Source organism: Ptychodera flava, chromosome 15 (assembly GCF_041260155.1).
Source record: "Ptychodera flava strain L36383 chromosome 15, AS_Pfla_20210202, whole genome shotgun sequence".
NCBI classification, from domain to species: Eukaryota; Metazoa; Hemichordata; class Enteropneusta; family Ptychoderidae; genus Ptychodera; species Ptychodera flava.
In genome coordinates this window covers 32,383,354-32,407,902 of record NC_091942.1, presented here as the reverse complement: position 1 = coordinate 32,407,902, position 24,549 = coordinate 32,383,354, and the positions used below count along the sequence as shown (strand labels likewise).

Genomic DNA, 24,549 nt, shown 5'->3' with positions numbered 1-24,549 from the left:
GTGTTTTCTTAGTCTTTTGACTTCTAGTCTTCTTCAGTTGGTTAGTGTTTTGTTCCAATTTATGACAAATCAAAGCAACACGAACAGATAGGACATACTTTCTACAGTATTTGTATAGTTGTATCAATAACAAGTGTATTATATACATATCTATATCTATCTATATATATACACACACACAAAAATAAATATATATATACATATATATATATATATATATATATATATATATATATATATATATATATATATATATATATATATAAATAATTGTGCAATAAAGCATACCCAGCGACGGTATACCACGAGATTTTGACCAGTTCACGACATATATGCACGAGCGAAAGCGAGTGCATATATGAAGTGAACTGGTCAAAATCGAGGGCACGTCCATCAACCTCCCCTTCAGCAAATCACATGGTTTTCCCTTGAACTTAGGAAGGCTGCACGAGCGTGTGTAAAATGATTGTGTAGTTAGAGGGTCCATTCCCATCACCGAATACGGTTAACAGGTTAATGATTAAAATACGCACACACTCAAATAGGTTGGAATCGTTTGAGGAGATAACGCAGAGTGCGTGTGCTGGACGGACGGTTCATAACGACGCCACCCACAACCTAGCCCCGGTAATACACATCGTCAAAGATGGGCGCCAAAGTAACGAGAGAAGATTTTGAATGGATTTATACGGAACAGCCCCATGCTTCCCGCAGAAGAGAAATGTTGGGTGAGATGACGAGAATTTTTGTACCCGCAGTATTAGTTTAGCGATGGGATGCCAGGCCTTTATTTTACGTAGAGATACTGACAGAGCATAAGGCTTCACCTTTGCTTGTCACATCCTTCATTTATAAACTTGATGGGTCTATCCAGTGGTAAAGGCCCTATTATCATGTAGCGCTGGACGATTGAAAACAAATTCAAATCCTTACGAGTAGTTTATTTTCATCCACAGTTTAATATGGTCGGTACAGCCACGGTTCCTCCACTCTTTTGTGGAGGGACCGTGGTACAGCTAAATGTGAGTACACAGTCGATAGTGGTCGTAATAAATTGTCCTTCCCAAACTAAACGCAGTCATGCGAATATAGAACACGCGTTATTCAACCGAGAATCTTCGGCTGGGTTGGTAGCGAGACCAGAGCCAAGGTAGCGCCGTATTAATGCACATCAAATGGCGTTTTAAAGATAATATTCACAAACTTTCATAGTATAAAAAGTTTGTCTTGTTTGTTGTGGAAATACAGAATTAGCGCGAGTCGGTATTTTGCGTTAAATGGGGCCGATCGGTCGGAACTCAGTTTTATTAATCATTTTTCGGTGTTGAGTGCTACTTCGCGGTTTAGTTACATATTAATCTACCTTTATGCAAGCACGGACGGTCCCTCACTGGAAACTACATCAACAGGTGTGCGTATATTTACAGAAATTGAGGGAAGGGGTCTCAAGTAGCCGCGGTCAAAGTAACCGGGAAGGGGAGGGGGTACAGTGTCTCCATCACGGTGACCGACTCGAATGGAGAGGACCAGAGGGACCGAAACCCTGTAACTGTCCAGGTTATATTTATCATTATCTACCTCCATGTATTTATCGGGCTGGGCTAACAGAAAATCAAACTTTAGAGACGTTTAGTTATGAAGACGGCAAGATTACCTGACCAAGGAATGCCTAATCAGAAATCTTTTTTTTTATCGAGACTAAGACATGCTATTTCCATATCACAAGGACGTGTACATGCAAGGTCAGTAACTTCTCGCATGTAATCATAGACCCTCGAGGGTCTATGATGTAATCAATGAAAGAGGAAGAACTAAGCCGTCACACAGAGTGACTACAACTAGTATTCTGTCTAGTCTTACTCAAGTCTTCTGATTTACCTTTGATAGCGCAACATTTTAGGTAACAGTCATACCCCCTGAACATCTTGTCAGGAAACAACTACACAAAATGTTTGATCTGTGATTAGTGATAATAGAATGACTCGACTTGTACTCAAAGCATGCATAATACTTTGTCCCTCTTTGCACTGCTGGCCTTATTACGTAACTACGTAACAACGAGAGTTCTCATCGCATTTTGTGTGCTGAAATGCTGCTTTGAGAAGAATGTGTAGATGTGACGCAGTCAAGGCAATTAGGTAAATGATGTGCACGGCCCTGGAATTTTACAGGGCCATAAATTTCATTCACTGTAAGTTTTATTAAAGGGATGTAATTAAACTTGGCGTAAATAGCCCTAAAATTTTACGGGCCATAATCAATTTGTGGTGAATTAGAATAATCAAGGTATGTAATTGTATACAGCCCAGAAATTTTACATGAGCCTAAACACTTTCCATGAAAGCAAGAACAGTTTAGTTGACAAATGATCTCAGGAGCATGCCCTAATAAAGATTACTTTTAAGATGATAATAAAAGCAATTATATTAATAGTTTCTGGGCAGATGGACTGTAGTGTCTTCCTCAATGCTTTCAACCATTTTGATACAGAAATCCAAGAGGAATTTTAGTAGTTTCCTACATGTGTAATCTGCCTCCAGTATTGCAGTATACGTTGGGTTTTTTTCTCTGACAATACCGCCTCTATTTTTTAAGTTCATCATATTTTGTTATAATCAACATCACAAGCAATATTCATCACATATAGCTGCAACTGAAAAAAATCGCTAAGTGAAAAACTTAGACATGACAATTCAAATGTCTTTCACTATTACAATAACATTGTCTCATCAATATACCCAGTAAATTTCTTCAACTTTGGTGAAATCCTTTCTGTCTAATTTCCCTAATTGGTAAAGATCATTAAATGATCATAGTAGTAATTAGCTGAAATAAAAATACAAAATGACTTTCATTAATGTTGTATCAGTAAGTTTCATCAACTTGTGGCCAATCCAGATATGTATCCCTATATAAAAATGTTCATTGAATATGCAAATGAGCACTGCATATTAAAACTTCAACATGACCTCGAAATCTATCATATGGTTCCTTATATAATGCACAATTCGGGGCAAATGAATATTCCACATTGATAAAGAATCATTAGCAAAGAATTTCAAAACTGAAACAATGCTCATTAATATAATTTGCATAAATTAATACTAATCTTCCCCGTATCTTGCACTAATGGTGGTTCCTTGATTAAAATTTGTGAAAAGATTCCTGAGATATGTAATGCTGAGAATATATGAATATACAAGTGCTGAACACATAATTATGCAAATTTCCATCAATTATGCAAATTGCCATTCATTATGCAAAGCACACCCTCCAGAAACTAATCAGTTCTTGCCATTCCCAAACACAATCTATGTACCAGATTTGATTCTGATCCGATAAACTGATAAGCCGTCTTAAGATATCACATCCACAGCAGACAGACAGACAGAGGCAGACATCGGTAGACATTAGCTTATGTGTGAACACATGAGCTAAAAAGTGGTACTAAATATCATCCACAGTAGATTAAAAAATATATCTGTTGAATTTTATTTCAGTCACAATTGAAAAGTTAAATGCACAAATCCCAAAATGGATGAGTGGATGATTTTTATTCAGGACTAAATGTGCCTCAAAAGCGAAAGATTTAAAGTTTTGCTGAAACTTTCCTCATGAAACTTTCAACCATTCTCTAACCAAAACGAGAATAAAGTCAGCAGTCACCATACAAACTTAGATATTAAAGACACAAATTATGTAGCAATTACTAATATTTCAAATTCAAAATGGCCACCATCCCTGTTTTGACTCTATGGGACAAAATCAAATATTCAATTTTCGAAAAACTAAGAAAATGAAAATTTTTCTTACTCTAGGAGCTGTAAAATGAGCCCCATAAGTAGTAGACAGAAAAGAATTGTAAAAATTTGAATTTAAATATCTGTCCCTGAGGCGCATTCTACCGTAACCCTTTCACCCCCCGTTCCCTGTATACAGGTCCAACTTTACCATAGAAAACGATGGATTTGGGACAAACCATGGTGGTGAAAGGGTTAAGTTGATGGCATCAGATAAATTACTCTACAGATATCCAAACTGTTATATTTAACTTTCTGTCTGACGTCAACACTTTCAATTTTTGAACTTTCGCTTGGAGAGGTGGTTTTCATCTAAACTAAAAAAAACTTTGGTTGTTGTGATGGCATGCAAATCTCAAAGAGTCCCTAGTGTGCAGTATAAAGTATGTTTTTGGTTCAAAGCTAAATATTGTCTCCACACTTGTACAAAACAGCTAAATCACTCTACCTGAAAACATTGTCAATGACCCCAGTTGTCATTATGCATGTAAAACTGTTTTAACTTAATAATAACCCACCGACAAAGATGACCTCCGGGTGACCTCTTGGAAAGTTGTCATCCAAGTCACTTCTATTCTTCTTGGAATGTATGTTGTGTGTGTGTCAGGTGGCTTTCACATGCTAATCTTGTGTAGTGATTTCACAAACTATGAAAACTGCCCAGAGTGCACCTTTTTAGATTATGTAGGTCATGATAGTCCGTGTACCTTGTCAACTGGTATTTCTGTGACAAATACCCACTCTCAAAGTTTCTTTGCATGTAGTTTCAATATTTTCAATCTGACATCTCTCTTTGCATTGAAATCTCTGGATATCTTATACACTTTGTAAAATACCTCTGCTCTGAAACTTCTCTTTGGCTTCCTATCTTTGCAATTCAGTTTGCCCATAGTTTTCACATATGTAGTTTTGAATTTTAGGAGTGGAAATACATATGCAAAGTATATATTGTTTGAAAAATTGAATATTCAGTAAATTTATTCCAAACCAGAGAAATATTTCCGAACAGTTGACAGTCATCATGTCTATGATGCCACACAATGTTTGCATAACAGATTCTAAAGACATGATGAGAAACCACATTTTATTGTAAAATTGAAAAGTGTGGAATTCCTGCAACATTGTGTAGTGAATCAGTTATCTGACAAAACAAATCCATGAACCAAAAACCTGAGAAGAAAAGTCGTTAGATCATACATTTCACTCTGTTATCCCCTCATGGTAGTTCATAAGTCCAAACTTACCACTGTAAGCAATGGGCAGAAACCAAAGTATACTGTTCAAAGGGTAAAGTTGAGTTCATCAAACTGCACAGACAGTAGGTTAATATATTACTTGGAGTCCCCTTTTGTAGCTTTGTTAAATTTGATGTAAAATTTTAAATGTCTGAGATTTTTTCCCATTTTCCTGTTAAATATCGTCATCCTCTCTGAATACCCTTATCCAATAACTTTGTTTGTTCAATGTGCTATTTAAGATTTTCCCCTCTTTTGAGTGAAATCAGAATCCACGTATGGGAGCTCTTAAATTTGTCTGATAAATTGGAAAATATTTACCATGGTTAAGATCTTGTTGCATTTACTTCCTTAGAACATCCCACCATTAAGTGGAAATACACTGCATATTGTGTCATGGTGACATCATTAATGGTGCACATTGCCGCAGATGAATTGTGGAATTTTCAATTTCACATGAAGCAGGTGTCCTCCCGCACACTATAGAGATAAACACACAATTCATAGACACTCAAAGTCTATTTATAGGTGAGGGCTTTCTTCACACCTGCATTTCAAAGTCAATACAGCCTTTTTTCATTCTTTCTGTGATAATCCTTTTCAAGCGTAATGAGAGAAAGAAAAAAACATTTTGAACTGCTTCCAACAGTATGATGGAAATGCTGTTTAGACCTGGAATGTGTGTATGTGCAATATATCTCATATCAAAGCCCTCTGAAAGCATGGTGAGGTGTCACTGATACCTGGTAACAACTGGATATTTTTTCTAGGGAAAGGTTTTTCCATTAAGTTGAATCTGTAAATCACTTTCACAGCACACTGTTGCTAAGTATTGTGTATTAGAGGCTCAGTGCCTGCCCAGGCTATGGCTGGCAGTAAATACCAAAAATGCTGATGAGGTAACAGGACCTCATGAGTTCAATACATACTTGAAATAAATTACATCCGTGTTGGTATCTATGGAACTGGGATCCACAAATACAATGTAAGTTCATCACAAAGGAGAAAACGCAAGTTGGATACGGCCAAGTTATTGCCTTAATATTAGGCCAGTTTATTCGTTGACATTCATGCAGTATTTGTCTTGTCCCATGTAGGCTTTAGGTAAAGGTTATATTTCTGAGCCTTGTATGACTGGGAGTCAACCCCCCTTTCCCTGATTAGGAACAAGCCAAGCACACAAGCCATATGCAAATACCAGACAAGTTTCATTGTTTACATCAGTATGTTCAGTCCACCATGCCAGCTGTGTTAGTCCAGGTTTGCCCAAGGCAGGATCAAAGGCTGGATCAAAGTGATTTAGGAAGTTTTAATACTTGATGACTTCGCATTTCAAGCTCTAACAAACCATGTTCCATAAGTTCCATGTAACTTTCATTGTTGTTAAATCAGTGCCCACCAAATGTCTCAATGTTGATGTAGTACTTTTGAAATTTCAAAATCAAGTAGCCGAAATGTACATCACATACACTGATAACAGTGTTCTGTCGGATTTATTAGGTAAGCTCTGTATAAGATGACAGAATTAATCAAAAGTGGTCCTAAGATTCATAGATCTACAGATAACATCAAGGTTTGTGCTTGAAAGACCAGGCCATTCTGTACAGAGCCTTTGTAGTTCATTCAGACTTGAAATAGGCAGTATACAAGCCATATAAATCTAGGGTACATAAATCTCATGGGACAACAAGAGCAGTCATTCAGCTTTGAGAAAACTCTTGCAAAATTGAGACACACAAATCATAGCTTTTATCTTCTTTGAGGCATTAGGCACGTGCTACACAGTACGATAAATTACCCACAATACTCTCTGATTTGTATCCTTCAAGGTTACTTTTCTAAAAACCTTTTTAGTTCTGCATGTTAGCACTTGTGTGCGGCATTAGAATAATTTTTAAATAATATCTAGTAAAAGCACGTTTAGATATTTCAGTGAAAGTTTGAAAATAACCACTAAACAACCATAAAAGTCACATTCTGCAGGTACTACAAATGCCATACTCTTTAGGCAGCAAGTTATGACGAACTGAAGGGGTCATTCTCTGAGAAAATTTAGCATGCAAATTTCTTTTGTCACTTCCATTGCAAAAATATCAATATCCTTTTGTTTCATAAAACAGGTGCAACTAGTCTCCCTACTTTCCATCACATTATTCTGTATAGCTGAGGACACAATCTCTGGCAAATTTCACAAAAATGCTATCTCCTCTTTCAATTACATGTATGCATAATTTTCCAAATTATTTAAAATGAGAATTGAGAAGAATGGTGTGCATAAAAGTACGTTTTCAAATTTTGATAAATAGTCTGTGAATTTGTCTACACATGGGAGACATAGTAGACTTCACTCAGGTATCTTCGAGGATACAAATGGCAATGAATTATGGGAAATCTACAGTACTGTGTGCTACACACATACATTAAAAGTCACACTCATTCACCTAATAGGAAAGATACCCAGAAACTACTTAAATTTTATAGATACTCTACTGCTCTACTGTATGCTATACTGTATGCTGTCTTAATTGTGTGTGTGTGTGTGTGTGTGTGTGTGTGTGTCTGTTGTGTGTGTATATATATATATATATATATATAATATATATATATATATATATATCGTCATCATATTACCCTTTCACGAGAGTCTGGTGAAACCCAATTATTAAAACTCAATGATTGGAAGAATTTGAAAAACTGCCAACTTACAGTCTCAGTTTACTTCTTGAAGAGATAATTACTAAAACACTGAATAAGTGACAATTTTGAAAAACTTTCCTCTTTGTCACATTTCTTTTGAGTTCCAAAAGCTATAAAAGAAATTTTAATGGAGATGATATATTTCAAAAGAAAGTAATGTTTTACACAATGATTTAAGGCCTGTGTCATGGTGCTTGGCACTGTTTCAAGACATTAACACCTATGTGTCTTTTATTTGTTGACTTTGAAGTCATCGTAACCAGGTGTCACAGTGGCTTTCAGGTCAATGTACACCATGTTTTAATAGGTCAACACACTCTGCTTGTGTAAATCTGTTGAAAATCAGATCTTCAACAGACGTTGACTCAAATATGCTTGTATAAATTCTGCCAAACCACAGAAACAGTGACAAGGTAGATGGATCACATCTAAAATTCACCTTTTGGGTATTTCAAATTACAACTGAAGTGCTAGAAATTTGTTAAAAAAATAAAACAAATTTGACTTAAATCTTTAGATTTTTTGAACAAACCTGTTTCCTTGTCATAGCTATAAATTACTTCCCAATCAGATTTGCACATTGCAATCATTAATCAATTTTAGTATCTTGTATCAGGATCGACATTATTTGAAGATAATTACACATGGTTTCACCGGTGCTGTCTGGTCAACATGGTAACAATGAGTCTGTATGTTCTTTGAACAAGAAATATAGAATTTGCTGATGAGGACATCGAAGCATTTGGTTCATTAATGTGATCTTCTGATGCAGATCTCAGGTTTCCACATCAATTTAAATAAAAATCAAATTCATGACATAAATTTCTGGTAATTATTACGTGAAATGGAAAAGTATACTGTCACCAGTTCCATGGAAATGAAAATGATTATCTTTAATAAGAAGTTTGACCAGTCATAGGTATTCTTGTCATTCCACTGAACTTCCTTTGAAATTGCTCTTGATTCAGATGACAAACATGGTACTGAGATAAATTGAAATGCACCATTCTTTGCAGCTAACAATTTCGATTCCAGATTGCTTTTATATTTCATGATGCTCATACATCATTTTGTGAATGATAGCGTCCCATTATAAAGAACTTGTCAATACCAGCTTCTAATATTTCTCTGTGGTGAGGCAGTCAATTCATTGAGCTGAAGAGCAGGGATCTGAAATAGGATTATGTCAGCAGATGTCACATATGACACACTCGATTATGGCTTTAAGTGAATGGGAGACGATTTGTCAGGAGGGGGAGGGCAATTTCAGTTTCAAATGATTTTAGCATCATATGGCATGGCAACAGAATTTATCAGATATGTTTAAAATGAAAGCTGGACTGAAACTCTAGAGCTTTCAGGAGGCACTTTACAGGCAGTGTATCCTCAATTGGGTGTGCTTGGCTGTGATGCAAGCACGTGACAGTGAGTTCATGCTAGATCTGTACAAAGGTCAGGGGGAAAATAAATGGTTTGGCACGTGATTATGGTGTCACACAGATATTTCTGTCAACTCAATATTTAGTAGGTGGTTTAAATCAGTCAGGAATACATTTGAATCAAAGACTAGATTGTTCACGGTGTAACGGTTGACTTGAGGCAAAGGAATAGTGTGGATGAAGTCAAGTGTGTCTAAAGAAACATCTCCACAGTGCAGTGCCGTTATCTTAATAAGGTCATACTTACATAGGTCATCTAGGAAACTTGTGTAATTGGTCTTCAGGAATTATACCGAAGTATTAACTGTGTATACATAAAGACTTGTGAAAGTCCCTGAAAGTGCTGAGGAACATGTGTACTGTCAACTGGGGGGGGAGGGGTAGTTTCTAACACCCGTGTCAAACTTCCATAGTTCAGAGTAAGCTGTTGATTGTTTGATTCCTTTGGGCCGCACATATCTTGTACTTGCTTTGGAAGGCTGTTAACTCTAAGCGCAAATTTGACAAATGGAAATATAAAGTTAGCACTTTTTTGGTTAGTGCCAGATCTACATACGAATACATCCTGTACAAAAATTGTTTTCCATTTTTTTATGGAAAACATATCATATTCATGCAGGGCTTATTTTTGAAAATGACAGGAGAGCTGAAATTCATGTAATTATCTTTATTGATGCTTTTAATATTGCTTATGCTCTCATGCGTCTAGTGCATAGATTAAATATTTTTTGATGTTTATGTAATTTGTAAGGCATTTAAAATGTTATTTTTACAGATTTGATGGATTCATGTAGCCCATATAATGTGTGATTATTTTGTTTGCTTGTACAAGTATCCATAGTACCTATGGCATTGTGAAAAGATTCCAAGACTTCTGTTTTCCATCCAAATCCTGTTTCACAGACCCTGAAGATAAAGAACTATATCCACCCTGTCACCAACACATGCTTGATGCCTGCATTTTGTAAACAGCAGACTTTGACCTCAGACATTGTCAAGAAATAATGTGCAATATTTCAAGGCAGGCACTACATTAAAACTCAAAACAAGTTTAAGCATTGAAAATGTAAAGAAGGAGGATAGAGAGAAACCATCCAATGAAGGTGGATAAAACCATTTCCTGCGGTGAAAATGGTAACTACACTTGTGACATGTAAATACAGAAAATACAGTCCAAGATCACTGTTATAAACCTTAAACTGTTGATCACAATTTCAGGTTTGTTACTAAATCTGGCTGCATGCATGTGACAGCGGACAATGCTGCCTAAAATTCGGACAACTTTTGTTGTCTCATGCGAGGCTGTTGTCGCAGCTTGTAGTCTGAACCATAAATACATAAGTGTGACTTTCAGTAGCTATTGTACACTAGCAGGTTTTATTTTGATCGTTTATGCGGAAAATGAGGACAAATATTTATGCATATTAATGAGAGAGGAAAATGACATCATTTGAGATTAGTGCTATTGCACAAATAGCACATATTGATGCATCATGCAGATGAAGTATACAGATTATTTCGTATGATGGAATAGTATATTTGGGGATACCATGCATTATGGATTCCTTGTAGTGTATCCATGTATATGACCTTATCTACGAAATCAGGACATTGAAGATGTGTGTTAAAATATAAAGATAATCAGTCTGGAAAGAACAAAAAAAGGGCATCTAAGTCCTCTGATAAAGAACAGATCCACATGCCAGTGCTCTGAAATAAACTGATATAATTCTGCTGATCAAGCAAAATTTGGAAACTAATGACATGTAAGGCGGCCAGTTGATGACCTATCACCTTGAAGGTATTGGTATAGCCCTTCTCAGTTGCTGTTGTGTAGTATGATTTACAGGGTACCAGAACAGGATGGGTAAAAAGGGGGGGGGGGGGGGGGGGGGAGGGGTGAAATGCTGATATTTGAAATAGAAAAAAAAAATGGTTTGATTATGCATTGCTTTGATTTACATGTTACCTGGGGTTTATGATGCTTTGGCTTGCAGAATGTACATCATCAAGCTGAGTTCTATTTGTTGATTTAAATATTGCACAAGGATATATATTTTCTGACCTTTAAACATTGTTGTTTTGTTCCATTTGCTGTTCTCAAGAAAAGAAATAGTTTTTTGCTGAGTCAGGTAGTGTTCATGGCCATATGATAATAGCACACTGGAAGATCAGTGTTCTCCCAAAGCAACTAAAACATAGTGTTACTGCTCTTTAATTTTAGTAAAACAATAGAATTCATTATCATAACAATAATTTGTACTCGAAATTTCTGGGGAGAACACTGCACTGGTGCGATGGTAGCATTATCTATTTTTCTTCTCTACACTTTACAGATTAATGGCCAAAGCCACATAAAGATTTAATGTTGTAATGTGTGGATCTTGTTCCATTGAGGAGACAAAATAGCACATGGTGGTACGGTACTGCTGCCTGAATCTTTGCAATCATACCCATAGACCCTAATACCCAATCCTAACTCAAGATTGTATGTTGTGAGTTTGTATGCAAACAAACATGTCCAAAACCTGGCCCATTTCTGCATCACAACCGTAATATTCTATCCACTTCCAGGCAGGCAGGTGTAGAAACCGGATATTTAAAACCGTGGTTGTGTACATTTCTACATACTTGGTGAAAGGCCATGACCAAGTGCAGTAAAAGATATGGTACAGGGAATTTGAAGAGCCGCATTATCGTAACACTAATATTACACTAATGGTGTGAAAGGGCATGAAATTACATTTAGTTAGGATGAATAATACAATGAGACCTTTGAGACCTTTAGGATTTGGTTGAAAGAGATATCTTCTGTATGAAACAGTACCCGCATGTCTGTAATGTTGTATTTTTAGCTAATGATGCAGCAAACATATTATTGATGGAATCACTCAATGCTTTGTTGTTAGGGATTTATCCAGATAGCCAGGCAATCTAGGGCATTGTAATAATTTTGCTGTCTATAAATAATCTAATATAGCACTTTAGACCACACAATGCTTTAGGGCATCACTGATAGTGTTCACTGTATGATCTTGAAGGATTGTGTTGCCATGGCACTTTGCTGGTGCCACAGGAGTGTCTATTAAAGAGTTTCTGAAATCGTGCATTTCCATTAGAGTCTGATTTGTGAGTAATGTGAGAAATGAGAATGTTCAGCATTGTGGATTGTGTACTACAGACAAATTTGCAGTGACGTGGTGGCTTTTTTACAGGATTTACTTCATGGTTTTTGCGTGGCACTCGGTGCTCCCTGGTGCTCCCGGGCCTGGTGCCAACATAACATCACTGATAACTGGGAGCACTTCTCCTCTGAAACATTATTTCAATGCAGTGTATGAAGAGAAAATCATATCAAAGTTTTTCTAATGGGAATTATTATGAAACTTCTAAGTTAACAAACATCAGTTTTATAAAATGGAACATTATGATGGATGACAGTAATATGTAGATGATGTCATGAATGTTGATTATCCGTATGAATTTTAATGATGATTTGAAAAAACAATCTTCATTCTGCGGAAATTGCAGAACTTCCTTTGTCAATAAAAGCGCATATTTCATCCAAACGTCATACAGTAATGAATAGCACTGTTTGTTGACATAGCAACACAGTATTCATACATCCCTGTCAATCTGACATGGCAGAGGTTAAAGTTCTTTCAGATACTCATTAATCTGTTTTGTAGAACAAGGAAACAGGATACATATCAATTACATTGCATGCTGAACAGAATTGGACAGATATAGATAACACAATACAATCCATTTACAATTGTACTCTTAATGATAGTTATTCCATTGAGTTCTGTAATTTTTCCCGTCAAAATTTTAGTGCAAAATTTTACCAATTTTTATTAATTTTTCGGTAATTGGTTTGATAATTTTGGACCAAATGGACATCACATTTCATTGGCTACAGTTTCTTATCAAAATTTTGGCAAAAAACTGAATAAAAATTTACAAGGCTGTATTTTACAAAGGCGGCAAAAATTGACTTTGGCATTTGAAAGGCTAATGTGTGGGAGCAATTGTTGATTTGGCTTGTAAAAAGCATAGTCAACCATCGTGAGGTTTTGAGAGACTGAGGAATGTCATGATATTGAACTATGTTTGTTTTTGTCCTGAACCCAGTCCCAGTATAGATACTGAGCAATTTATAAAAACTTCATGATTTTCATCAATTACCTGTATTTCTCTCTTCCAAAAATAATTTTTGACGCGTATATTTGGTAATCTGTTTACTAAAGTTAAAAGAAATACTGCAGCGAAACGCTTTTGAATAAAAGAAAATTTCTGCTTGAAATGAAACAGATAAATATTATACTGTTACTGTGTTTATCCCATTGTGTACTGACGCTATTCCACATCTATATACAAATTATAGCTCTGTAATGCTTTTATTGATACTCAAAGATACAACGTCATCAGTGCTGTCTCTTCCAGTGAAAGCGGACTTCCATAACACTGAATAAAATGTCATGTCCAAGGTTGCATATTCCTAATACGTCTAGTGAAAGTGTGTACAGTTTTTGACGTAGTGTATACAGGAGTGCAGTTGAGAAAAACAAGTTTACGACTGCCTAGAAGGTCACAAATTGAATGGGTTAACCTAGCCATGACAGAAGAAGTACCACAAGCCCAGGAAAGTTTGTTGTAATGATCTCAACAGTTTAAGGGGTCAACTTATGGCTACAACATGGTCATGCTTGTTGAAGTACATCACATGATCACCTTGCCATGGACTCTTTGCAACTCATAAAATTGTCAGCATTCATGAATTAAATTTGTCTAGGATCTGGACTCTGTCTTTTGAGTATATAGAGTCAAGATCCTGGACAAGTCAAGGACCCGGTACCCAGAAAGCGAACTTCAGTCAATGGTTCATTTTACAAAACAGGCAACTGAAAATTTTTAAATCTGTGCTAAAATGCCCCTTTTTTGTTTAATTTTCAGAGAAATACCCACAGATAAAGAAGTTGATGGGCCATGATGTGAGGATAGCGTATTATGTGTTGTTGATGATTGCACTTCAGCTTGGGGCCTGTTACATGGTACAGTCTCAGTCATGGGGAATCATCATCCTGGCTGCATATGTTATCGGCGGAACTCTCAGTAAATGCATGCAAGCTGCGATGCATGAAATATCGCATAACTTGGCGTTTGGTCATAAGTACCCCAACTGGAACAGAGCTCTTGGGATTTCTGGAAATTTGATCATCGGTGTTCCGGCATTCATCTCTTTCAAGAAGTACCACACGGAACATCACCGATACTTGGCAATGGATGAACTGGACCCCGACATCCCATCCAAGCTGGAGTGTAAACTTTTCCATAACACTTTCACCAAAGCAATCTTTGTGATGTTGCTGCCGTTCACCTATTCACTGCGCCCGTTCATTCGACGTCCGCGCCCCATTTCCATTTATGAAATTTACAATGCATTAGCAGCGATAGCCTTTGACGCTATGATCTACTACGTGTTTGGCTTCAAGTCGCTTGCATACATACTCATCGGTACCGTGCTTGGAGCAGGTATACACCCCCTAGGTGCACACGCCATCGCTGAGCATTATCTTTTCCAGAAAGGTTACGAGACGTATTCATACTATGGTCCTCTAAATTCAATCACATTCAACCTTGGTTACCATTGGGAACATCACGACTTCCCTAATATTCCTTATACAAGGCTTCCTCAGGTAAGCACAGCCAATTAATATTGAACCAAAATAGACTTTATATTTGCCATCAGAAACAAGGTTACTTTTGCAGTAGCGGTTTAAATGGTATATTCAAAGCGAACTTTATCATAGACCCTAGTTTACTACATAGCTGAATACTTAGATTACTGGGAGCACTCTTTTGTCATCAAAAAAAACATGATAAAGATTTTTTTGAGTCATCTATATCGTGAATGAATCTTTCCAAGTCATTAATGATGCATCAGAAGATCACTTATCAGGCTCAACAAAAGATATTCAGACTGCTGCACAGTACAGCATCAGCTGCAGTGATTTTATGGTTATATCAACCCCTCCTGTACTTCCCCTCCACCCCAAAAAATATTGGTGAAAAACTGTAAAAGGAAAAGATGCAGGAGACACAAAACACTTACTATGGAAGCTTAGTTCTTCAGACTAAAAGTTAGTATCATCTAATCTGAAAGTAATGTTTCAAAGTAAAATATTGATAATGATGACAGGAACAATATTTAAACATGAAAAAACGAAAACATAATAACTTTTTGATTCTCTGCCGTACTCTAGCAGTCTGAAAATGTTGATTTGTGCAATTGTCAGTTTATGATTCTAACAAATTCACATGACCATGATTTTATAACTTTTTCATGAAAACAAACTCTAAAAAGTGAATTTTCTGGAGCTCTCTCCCCTAGTTGCTTGGTTTGAGGCATCTTGTATAGTGAGAATTGCCACCGTCTTGCTCCTTGTAAACTATATCCCAGTAGAATGCGCCTTTCAGGAGTTTCAGACTTTTTCAGATTGTTACATTGTGATGTAACGCTTTTGTGGACTCATATTGAAACCTGTGTTGTATTATTATCGTGAAAATTGAATATGTTATCACAGGACATTAACATTTTAAATATCTATTATCAGTAATTTTCCAAGTCTATGATTTCTGTAGTCCAAAACTTTGGGTCTTTGACTCATGATTCTTATTCCTGATTTTTGAAAGAGAATTGTCAAAAGTTTCCTGAAGGAAAGATTGAGCAAATGTTTAAAACTTTCTATTTCAAGCAGTGTGTTACCTTAAGGTAGTATGCACCTCGAAAGTGAAAGACTTGCACTTTTGCTCAAAATTTCCTCAAGGAATCTTTTAACTATTCTCTTTCAAAATCAAGAATAAAACTCAGGGATCACCATGCATTTTGCTATTGGAGAAACAAATAACCCAATATTTACAGATATTTAAAATTCAAAATGGCTGCCATCCCTGAGTTAACTTTATGGAGAATAATGCAATTTTGAATTTCAAAAAACTAAGCCAGTGAAAAGTTTTTTTACACCAAGAGCTTTAAAATTAACCCCCACAAGTGGTGTATCAAAAACGAATTGTAAGAATTTGAGAGTCCTGATATCTGTCCCTGAGGCACATTCTACCTTAACTGGACGTTGAATTATCTTTGAAACATATCAGGACAATTTTTCTTAATTATCAAATCATACTACGACCTGTACTGGCCATACAACGAATATATATGGTATATATACAAATATATATGGTACATATAAAGTGGTTCCAGATTGTTGTTGTGATTGTGTATTATTCACAGTTTATTGGAGACAGAGCAAAAAGCACATGAATTTTGAGCCTTAATGAATCTGGTGTATTAGTTCCTCACGTCTCAGATATTCTACTACCTATGCTAGCTCTGTCAGGATATCATACTCATAACTTACATGTGGTTTGACTTAACCATGTCAAAGGTCAATGGTACAGTACAGACAAGTATGACAGGACTCATTGATAAACTACCAACTTTTATAACCACCTGTTGGAGTTTGCAGATAAACATCACTGTGTCTACGCACAAAGCCAGTATGCTATACCACTGTGCACAGATGTAGCGTTTTTCTTCGGTGCCATATATTTTATATTTCTTTTTATCCAAGCGTGGTTGATCTTGAGTAAAATTTCAAAAGGTGTCCCAGATTCATTGAAATTTTCAGAAATAAATTTGGTTTGAAACATAACAGGAAACAAAGGGATGAAATCAAAATCTTTATGTTTTCAATTCTTACTATCATGTTGATTGAAATTCATGTCTCGTGTGCAGACGTACAAAGACTCATAGTGGTGTACATAGTCTACATGAACTTTTCCAGTAAAGTGTAAAAAGCAGTCAATGACCAAAACTACGGATGATAACTGATGTCTATGAGAAAATTTAACAATCCATCCTGGTCAAAATTTGATCTGGCGGGATTCAAGACAGACATTTGGCTTGGATTAAGAAGTCTTTGTGTATGAAATGGTTCAGACATAGTACAATGTATATCAGCAGAAAGTGAACAAATGATTCCATCATGGATCCCTGGCTACCTTCATATTTTACCAGACCCAGGAATTTGTTGTGAAAGAGTAATGAAAACAATCACCAGACAGACTATGCATTCACAAACACATTTACAATCTGAGAAAGTTAAATCATTTGAAAACTCTGAAAGGTATGGCTTCAGTTTGTATTCTTGGATGAGAATGGAGAGCTATGATATATTCAAATGCAGGCTGAGTTAGTTTGTTCTTTGTACTGTAAAAGTGGGTGTAACACCATGTTAGTATCACATGTCAGAGAGATATTAAAAATTAATCTGAACAAATGTACTGGTACAGGGTTTTTCAACATGTGGTGTATGCATGAGTAGCACAGCAACTTTCAGATTAAATTTGATTAAATTAAATTTGATCACAAAATATGTGTGCATCTTTGCTAACCACCAATCTAGGTTACAGTGCTTTTGCCAACGGCTGAACCCTACTAAAACGAATGAAAATACCAACATTGACAGTTTTCAAATGACAGAGAAATGCAATCAAATGTATATAAAATGTAGGAAGTGTAAGTTGTACAGCAAATTTTGAAATGTCTTTATTAAACCGAGATAGATTATAAAATAATTAGGCGTACGTTGCTAATTGTCATAGTTACACTGAAATAAAATGTTATAAAAACTATATTTTTACAAGAGATTAACAAGCTGCATCAAAATTACCATACTATAAGTGAATTCAGAAAAGGGATTTCAATTGAGATGAACCTGCATGTAATAAGAAAACCTGGCATTTGTGTTAATAATGGGTATCTTGGGTGGGCAATTATTACAGCCTAACTGAACCACCAGCAATACACCACACAAATCATGGTGTGATCTATACAGACATCCTGATGAAAGCACACTGTAAATAGAAAAACAAAGGCCAAACAGAAATATGTCACGATTTGCACAAACTAAATTTAGTTCCCTAGTAGGACATGTTGCCAGCAACAAGCAAAGTTGCAAGCATGCTGTAAATTTACTAAAGTTGGATTTGTTGCTCAAAGGTACATGTAAATAGTACCAATTGCAGGGTAGCAACAGAAATAATGACTTTCATTCATGTGATTCTGGATTCTAGGAATTAAATTCATGTTTGACAAGATTTGGGCAAGACCACCAGTTCAGCATCGGGCGCACTCTGTTAACAGGGTGGTAATGATAATATTGACTTTCATTCAAATGAATCTCCACGAATTCTGAGATTAAAATTTATGTTTGACAAGGTTTGGGCAGGACCACAAGTTAAGCATTTGGCTCATTCTGTTATAAAACAGGGTAGTAACTATAAAAATTAACTTTTATTCAAGTGATTTTCAATAGATGCCAATATTTTAAATTAACATTTGACAAGGTTTAATTGGGCAAGACCACCAGTTGTGTATGCCAGGGTTCACCTCCATCAATCTGCTTTCCCCTTCTCTGTGGTCTAGTGTCTGTGTTCAATGATACAATCAGGGTCAGCAAAACTCTGGCTTGTGATGAATTTGGCACAAGAAAGATCTGATGAAAATATCAGGAGGGCATGTGTGATTTCTATCCATCACAATCAACTATGCACTCAGAGTTTAATGAGTATATAAATTATCCTCAGAAATGCTGGACCCCAAATGAATTGATGAATCAACCACATCCCCATAACACTCCATCACATCATACCAAGGTACAGATCCACGATATCCTGATCAAGAAAACCCTGGGTTATGAACTATAGAAACTAGTACAATGATCCTGGAGGAGATGTGTTGACAGTAGACAGGATATGGGCTTGAGGCATGTCAGAAATACGCTAGGATAATGAATTCGAAGTCTAGTCACTCTACTGTTGTGAGGGTAATGTTCTGTTGCTAGGTTCTGAATGAATTAAATCAGAAAACAAATTTACATGTTTCTTTCTCCCTTCTCCGTTTTTGTTCCCTTCACAGTTGAAGAAGATAGCTCCAGAGTACTATGAAAATCTACCTTACCATACGTCGTGGCCAAAAGTCATCTTTGATTTCATCTTTGATCCCGACTTGGGGCCCTATGCTCGTCACAAACGCCCGCGTGGAAATGTTGATCCTGACAAGTACAAAGACGACTGAGAAACGATCATCCTGATGCCTGCATTCAAACAATTAAAATTTGTAAAAAAATATTTTTCATGTGTAAAATTTGGCAGTCACATCATTTGGTACTGATTATGTGAAAGTGATGAAGTATTATTTTTATGATCTGTCAATGATATTTCTGGCCAGCAATATTCTAAAATTACATTTTGCAATAGTTTTTGAATCATAAAAGTAGCGCAAGAACTTTTCAATCACTAAATAATTTTCACCTTGTAGTCTCCTTGAACGAGACTTCAGATTGTACAATTATATGTCATTGTTAGCCAATGACAATATAAAACTGTATTTTTAATATAGGAAGATGAATCAATCGATTGTTGAAATTTTTGTAGACTTTTTGATCAAGATTTCAAGATTTATATCTCGTACTATTAATTCCTAGTGCACCAACCAACTGATTTGGCAGTGTGTATTGAATATCTACCTATGAGAATCCTTGTCTGGTTTCAAGATTCATGTTTGGGATACACTTTGCAAATAAAAAAATGTTTGATACATCTTGGTAATTTCAAAAGGGAGATACCAGTAAGATATTATTTATTATTTCCATGGCTTGCCATGGTGTTACCTAAAACAAAATACACCAAATCAAATCAAATCAAACCCACCGACTTTATAGATTTCCACATCAGTCATAGCACTGACATTAGTGCCTGCCTCAAAAACCAACGAAATTTGCAAAGCTTAATTTGATTGGCAAAGAAGTATCAGGAAAAGTTGGCAATTTCTGTGAACGACTGATTTACTGCTTGAGTAAGGGCATAAAAGTACTACTACAGCTATGAATAATGCTGAGGATTAAATTATCCTTAGCTTTCACACAAGGTAATGCATTCAAATATATATAGGAGTGAGAAAGTAAGAAAATAAAAGAAGATATGGTAATTGTTTTTATGATTGCTTTATGATAATCATTGAACTATCATGGCAGCAAGGTTGCCACTAAGAACAATTTTGTAAATGAAGTTCAAAAACAATTTATATAAAGAGAAAATCAAAATTTTAATTGCTATCTTCTATTTTCATCCAGGTTGACGTAATCAATGCTAGACAATGTACCTTTCAGGGAGAATCAGCTACTTCTGTTTAAAACCTAAATGCAAAAACAAAGTGGTTCAAATGTGTTCTAGTGCTTTAATTTCAAATTCATGATGTATATCTCCAAGATTATTTCTTCCACTTTATTGCACCATCTTTGCTTCTATGAGATCTAGGAATCAGTATTTTTTTCTTGTGCTGTGTAATTTTTCCTGTATTAAGTCAGTGTTAGAGTTCCGGTGTGTATTCCAGATTGAGGAAGACTACAGCTGTTCATGAAATTCCAAGCAAAACAGCTTTGTGTAAATAGCAACCAAAATTGGTACGGTTTCCATTAACGGTCCATGGAAATGTCCATTACCACCTGGAGTCGTCAATAACAAGCAACACATGGTAACAGTTTGTTGCAATAATGTAAACAGCACTGATTAAAAATATAGTTACTATGTATTGAGACATTACAGCTTATTACTATGTTATATTCTCTGCATCCTTTTCCTTTTACTGTTATCACAGAGTTACATGCAATTCAAACCTTCCTCAAAACTGACTTCTCACCATAGCAAATTTTTTCAACACATGTACAATCATTAAAGCCTGAAATAGGAATAGAAAAAAAACTAAAATATATATTTACATAGAATAGATAAATTGGAATTTGCCCCTTCATGGTATTAAAACATAGAACAAGCATGCATATTGCAAATAAACAAACATGAGAGAAATCAAAACTTGTAAACAAAAATGAGCATATTTATGCAATATTATGACACAAATTCTATATTTTACGACATTTTTATTGTATTTTTGATTGTGCAAAACTAGGTAGGTAGTATTCGTGTAGGTTTATTTTGACAGGTATATTTCATGTTTGTTGTTTCACATAGATACCACAGTAAACTACTGAGGTGCTGTCTACAGGAGTCAGCAATGATTCCAGTAGAATTGTAATGGGGAACTGGTTTATTGAGAAATGACATAAAGTATTTATGGAATGCATAGGCTAGTGCCAATGTCGGCTGTAGTGAATAACAAACTTGTACAACTCAGCAATTGTTTATGCTATCATCCCTTAGTTGGCTGCAGAAAATTGTACTAAAAGTATTTATAACTTCATGAAATAGACACACACACACACACACAACATATTCACACATTTATACACAAATGTATAAATTTTTTATACTGCCAGTTGGATGATACTCAAAGGTCATCAAACTATTGCTCAATATGAAGATGCTCATTTTCAGCAGTCTATGATAATTTGGTTGTCAGGGGAAACTCTAATTAAATTGGTTGGAGCCTTGAATTAAATGAGGATGGAAATCCTTAATAGGTGTCAGATCTGATAGAATGTCAGTGTAAAGGGAAGTTTTGAAAACCATAGAGTTGGTGTATCTGCCTGCGATGGTTTGAGCTCTGTACCTGCTTATCAGTTTCTGAACCGAGGCCATTTGCCATTGCAATAAATTATTGTTGGTGACACGACAATAGACAGTTATCAGTGGTGTGACCTAGGATTTTGCATATACCGTAAGACGTGCAACAAAGTTATCTTTGTACATGTACTGGTCATACCCTCAATATGATTCGGAAACCAGGACAAATATTTGACAATCCAGAGTCAAATGACCTCTTCCTCTCTGTCTCTTATGTTGACAGATGAAATGGAGACTGACTTTGGTGTCAAGTGAGATCAAATACCTGAGTTCACATGTTGACATTCACGACCCATGGAAAAAAAATTACCCATGAATGTTTACTTTCATTCCCCTGAGCCACAGGCTTTGTAGAGGTATACAAATATTCACAGCCTAAAAGGCAATACAACAGTTATTTGATCTGGTTAGATGCAAAATTCATAGGTGTACCATGGGACAAATCCAAGATGATTTAGAAACACACACAGATTATCATTCATCTCAGTCTGTCGTCCTTCCTTGCATTGATCTGTGGATGTAAATAAACTATTTGGAATAATTTCAGCTTTGCGTTTTCAGCACCTGTTTGTTTTCAATTGTTAGCAGATTCACCCTTTCAGTAGCTTGCAATGTATGATTCCTACATGCATTTGAGTGCCAATGATGTTTTTACTGTGCTTCAACACCTGTCATTGATACACTGTAGATTTTACACTTCTTATTCATCTGGAATTTTTATCAAAAAGAAAATGATTTGTAAATGTTTTGTCTAAAATGAGAACAATAAATTATTTGAATATAAGTATAAACTGACCATCTTGTTCTGATGTGTTATTCCGTATTTACAATTCACCATGAATAAATGGGAAACTTACAATCTTCAAAGTGCAGGTATATGTGAACTTTATAGAACCACATAAGTAATCATATACTGCCAATATGTTGATGCACAAACACTGTGATCTGTTTGGTCAAGATGTGAAAATCCGTGCTATATTCGCAATATAGCACAGTTGGAACAGCATAAGCTCTCAGTTGGAGAGAAAAATTCCCATGTTAACTTTTCACGCCAGAATTTCAATTTCATACATAGCAATAAAATCACCTCAGCAATGGGTGTACCACTCAATTCGACCAGTTTACGCAAAATATATGCACTTGCTATAGCTCATGCACATATGTTGTGAACTGGTCAAAATCTCATGGTGTACTGTCGCTGGTGTGGTTCATTGGTTAAATACACTGTGCACTCAATTAACAATTGACTTACCATATGAAAGCACACAGCCTAAGGCCTTCGATTCCTACCATCATAAAAGTAATTCTATTAACTGTGTATTGAAGGCACTGAAGGACAAAATTCATCAAGTTTATCAAACATGGCATGTTTTACCTGGGATACAAATTACAGAAGCAATCAAAAAATTAACAAGTAAATTTGGCAACACATCTAGAAGACTGGGATTACATTCATGGAAATACCAGTCGTGAAAAAAGTGAGCTTTTTAAAAGTTTCTTGCGCAGTTCATGAAGGAGAATCTGAGAAAGCTATGGATCAGTTTGCTCAGGGAACAGATAATCTTACTCATGTCACCTGATAACTACTGATTTTACCAACTCTCAGTACAGCTAATGAGTTCTCACAGTCCGATGATGTTTGTTTATGCCAGGTTTGCCTGTATATTCAAACACATAATTTCAACCTTGAACTTTTACAATACACGTTTAGTCTACCACTTGTTGGGCCTCATTTTAAAGTTGCAATATGGATCAGAATTGACCTTCATATTTCGAAGATTTAACTTTATAGAAAAATCCGCAACAATTTCATTTGCAGATTCGACCATTAACAGGAACACGGGGATGACTGGAATTTGAGTAAATTGATTTAATTACCGAATAAATTGCTGTTTTGGTACGTACTGTTTGCGAGAGTAAAGCACAGAATTTGAAACGTCATTTTTACTATTTGAATATGTACGCATGCGTATTTGATGCATGGTAACGGTTTATGAAATTGCAACATCGTGTCAACATGCCTAGCTAGGGGTCAGGTCTCTGCCGGCGCCCTGCCCTGGGTCTCTGCTGACTGATTCGGCCTTGCAAAAATGGAAGAAATTGGCCCAAAATGTCGGCAAAATAAACATTGTTTGGTCAGATCGAAAGATGGAACCAGAAAATTAGTGACACGCGACTACTGCACCACGACGAGGAGGCAGACTCTGTCTACAGTTTCTCTTGAAAACACCAACGTCGTCACTGTGTGATGATCAACTTCGCTAGCCAGCGGTTTTTCCTCGGGCAACACCGACCTACCAACACCGTGGCCGTGCGGACCCCACGATTTGTAATGTGAACCGGGCCATAGTCCCCCCTCATGGAAATAACTTAGATCTGTTAGCATTCATTGATAATCTATATCCTTCAGGTCAAATATGCATTTTTCGGAAACAAAGAAAAACGGCAGTCTCCATCATTACATGTCATGGCATGGTCTCATATACGACGCGTCGATCGACGCGCTGACATGGCCATGCAAGACCAGACGGGGCAAGACAGTTGCCGAACTTCTGCAGTGGTGGATGATACTGAAGTGGGCAAAGCTTTCAAATAAATATAGCGTGCAGATACCTCTCCTTTTAACATGAAAAATATAACAACATGCAACGGGGAGAGGATTGCGGAAACGCTGTCAGGCACGCGGTGAACACAACCAGATCGGTGTACGTGGTCTGGACGCTCGATCAATCC

The 24,549-nt window shown here is 36.2% G+C and overlaps 1 protein-coding gene across 1 annotated transcript; it reads left to right on the top strand.

The window, feature by feature from the left end:
• The first annotated feature begins 502 nt into the window (after positions 1-502).
• LOC139151920 (sphingolipid delta(4)-desaturase DES1-like) lies at positions 503-22,611 on the top strand. Its single transcript, XM_070724972.1, has 3 exons — positions 503-728; positions 14,128-14,870; positions 19,154-22,611. The coding sequence occupies exons 1-3, from the start codon at positions 647-649 to the stop codon at positions 19,310-19,312; spliced, it is 984 nt and encodes a 327-aa protein (XP_070581073.1). The 5' UTR covers positions 503-646; the 3' UTR covers positions 19,313-22,611.
• Positions 22,612-24,549: the final 1,938 nt, after the last annotated feature.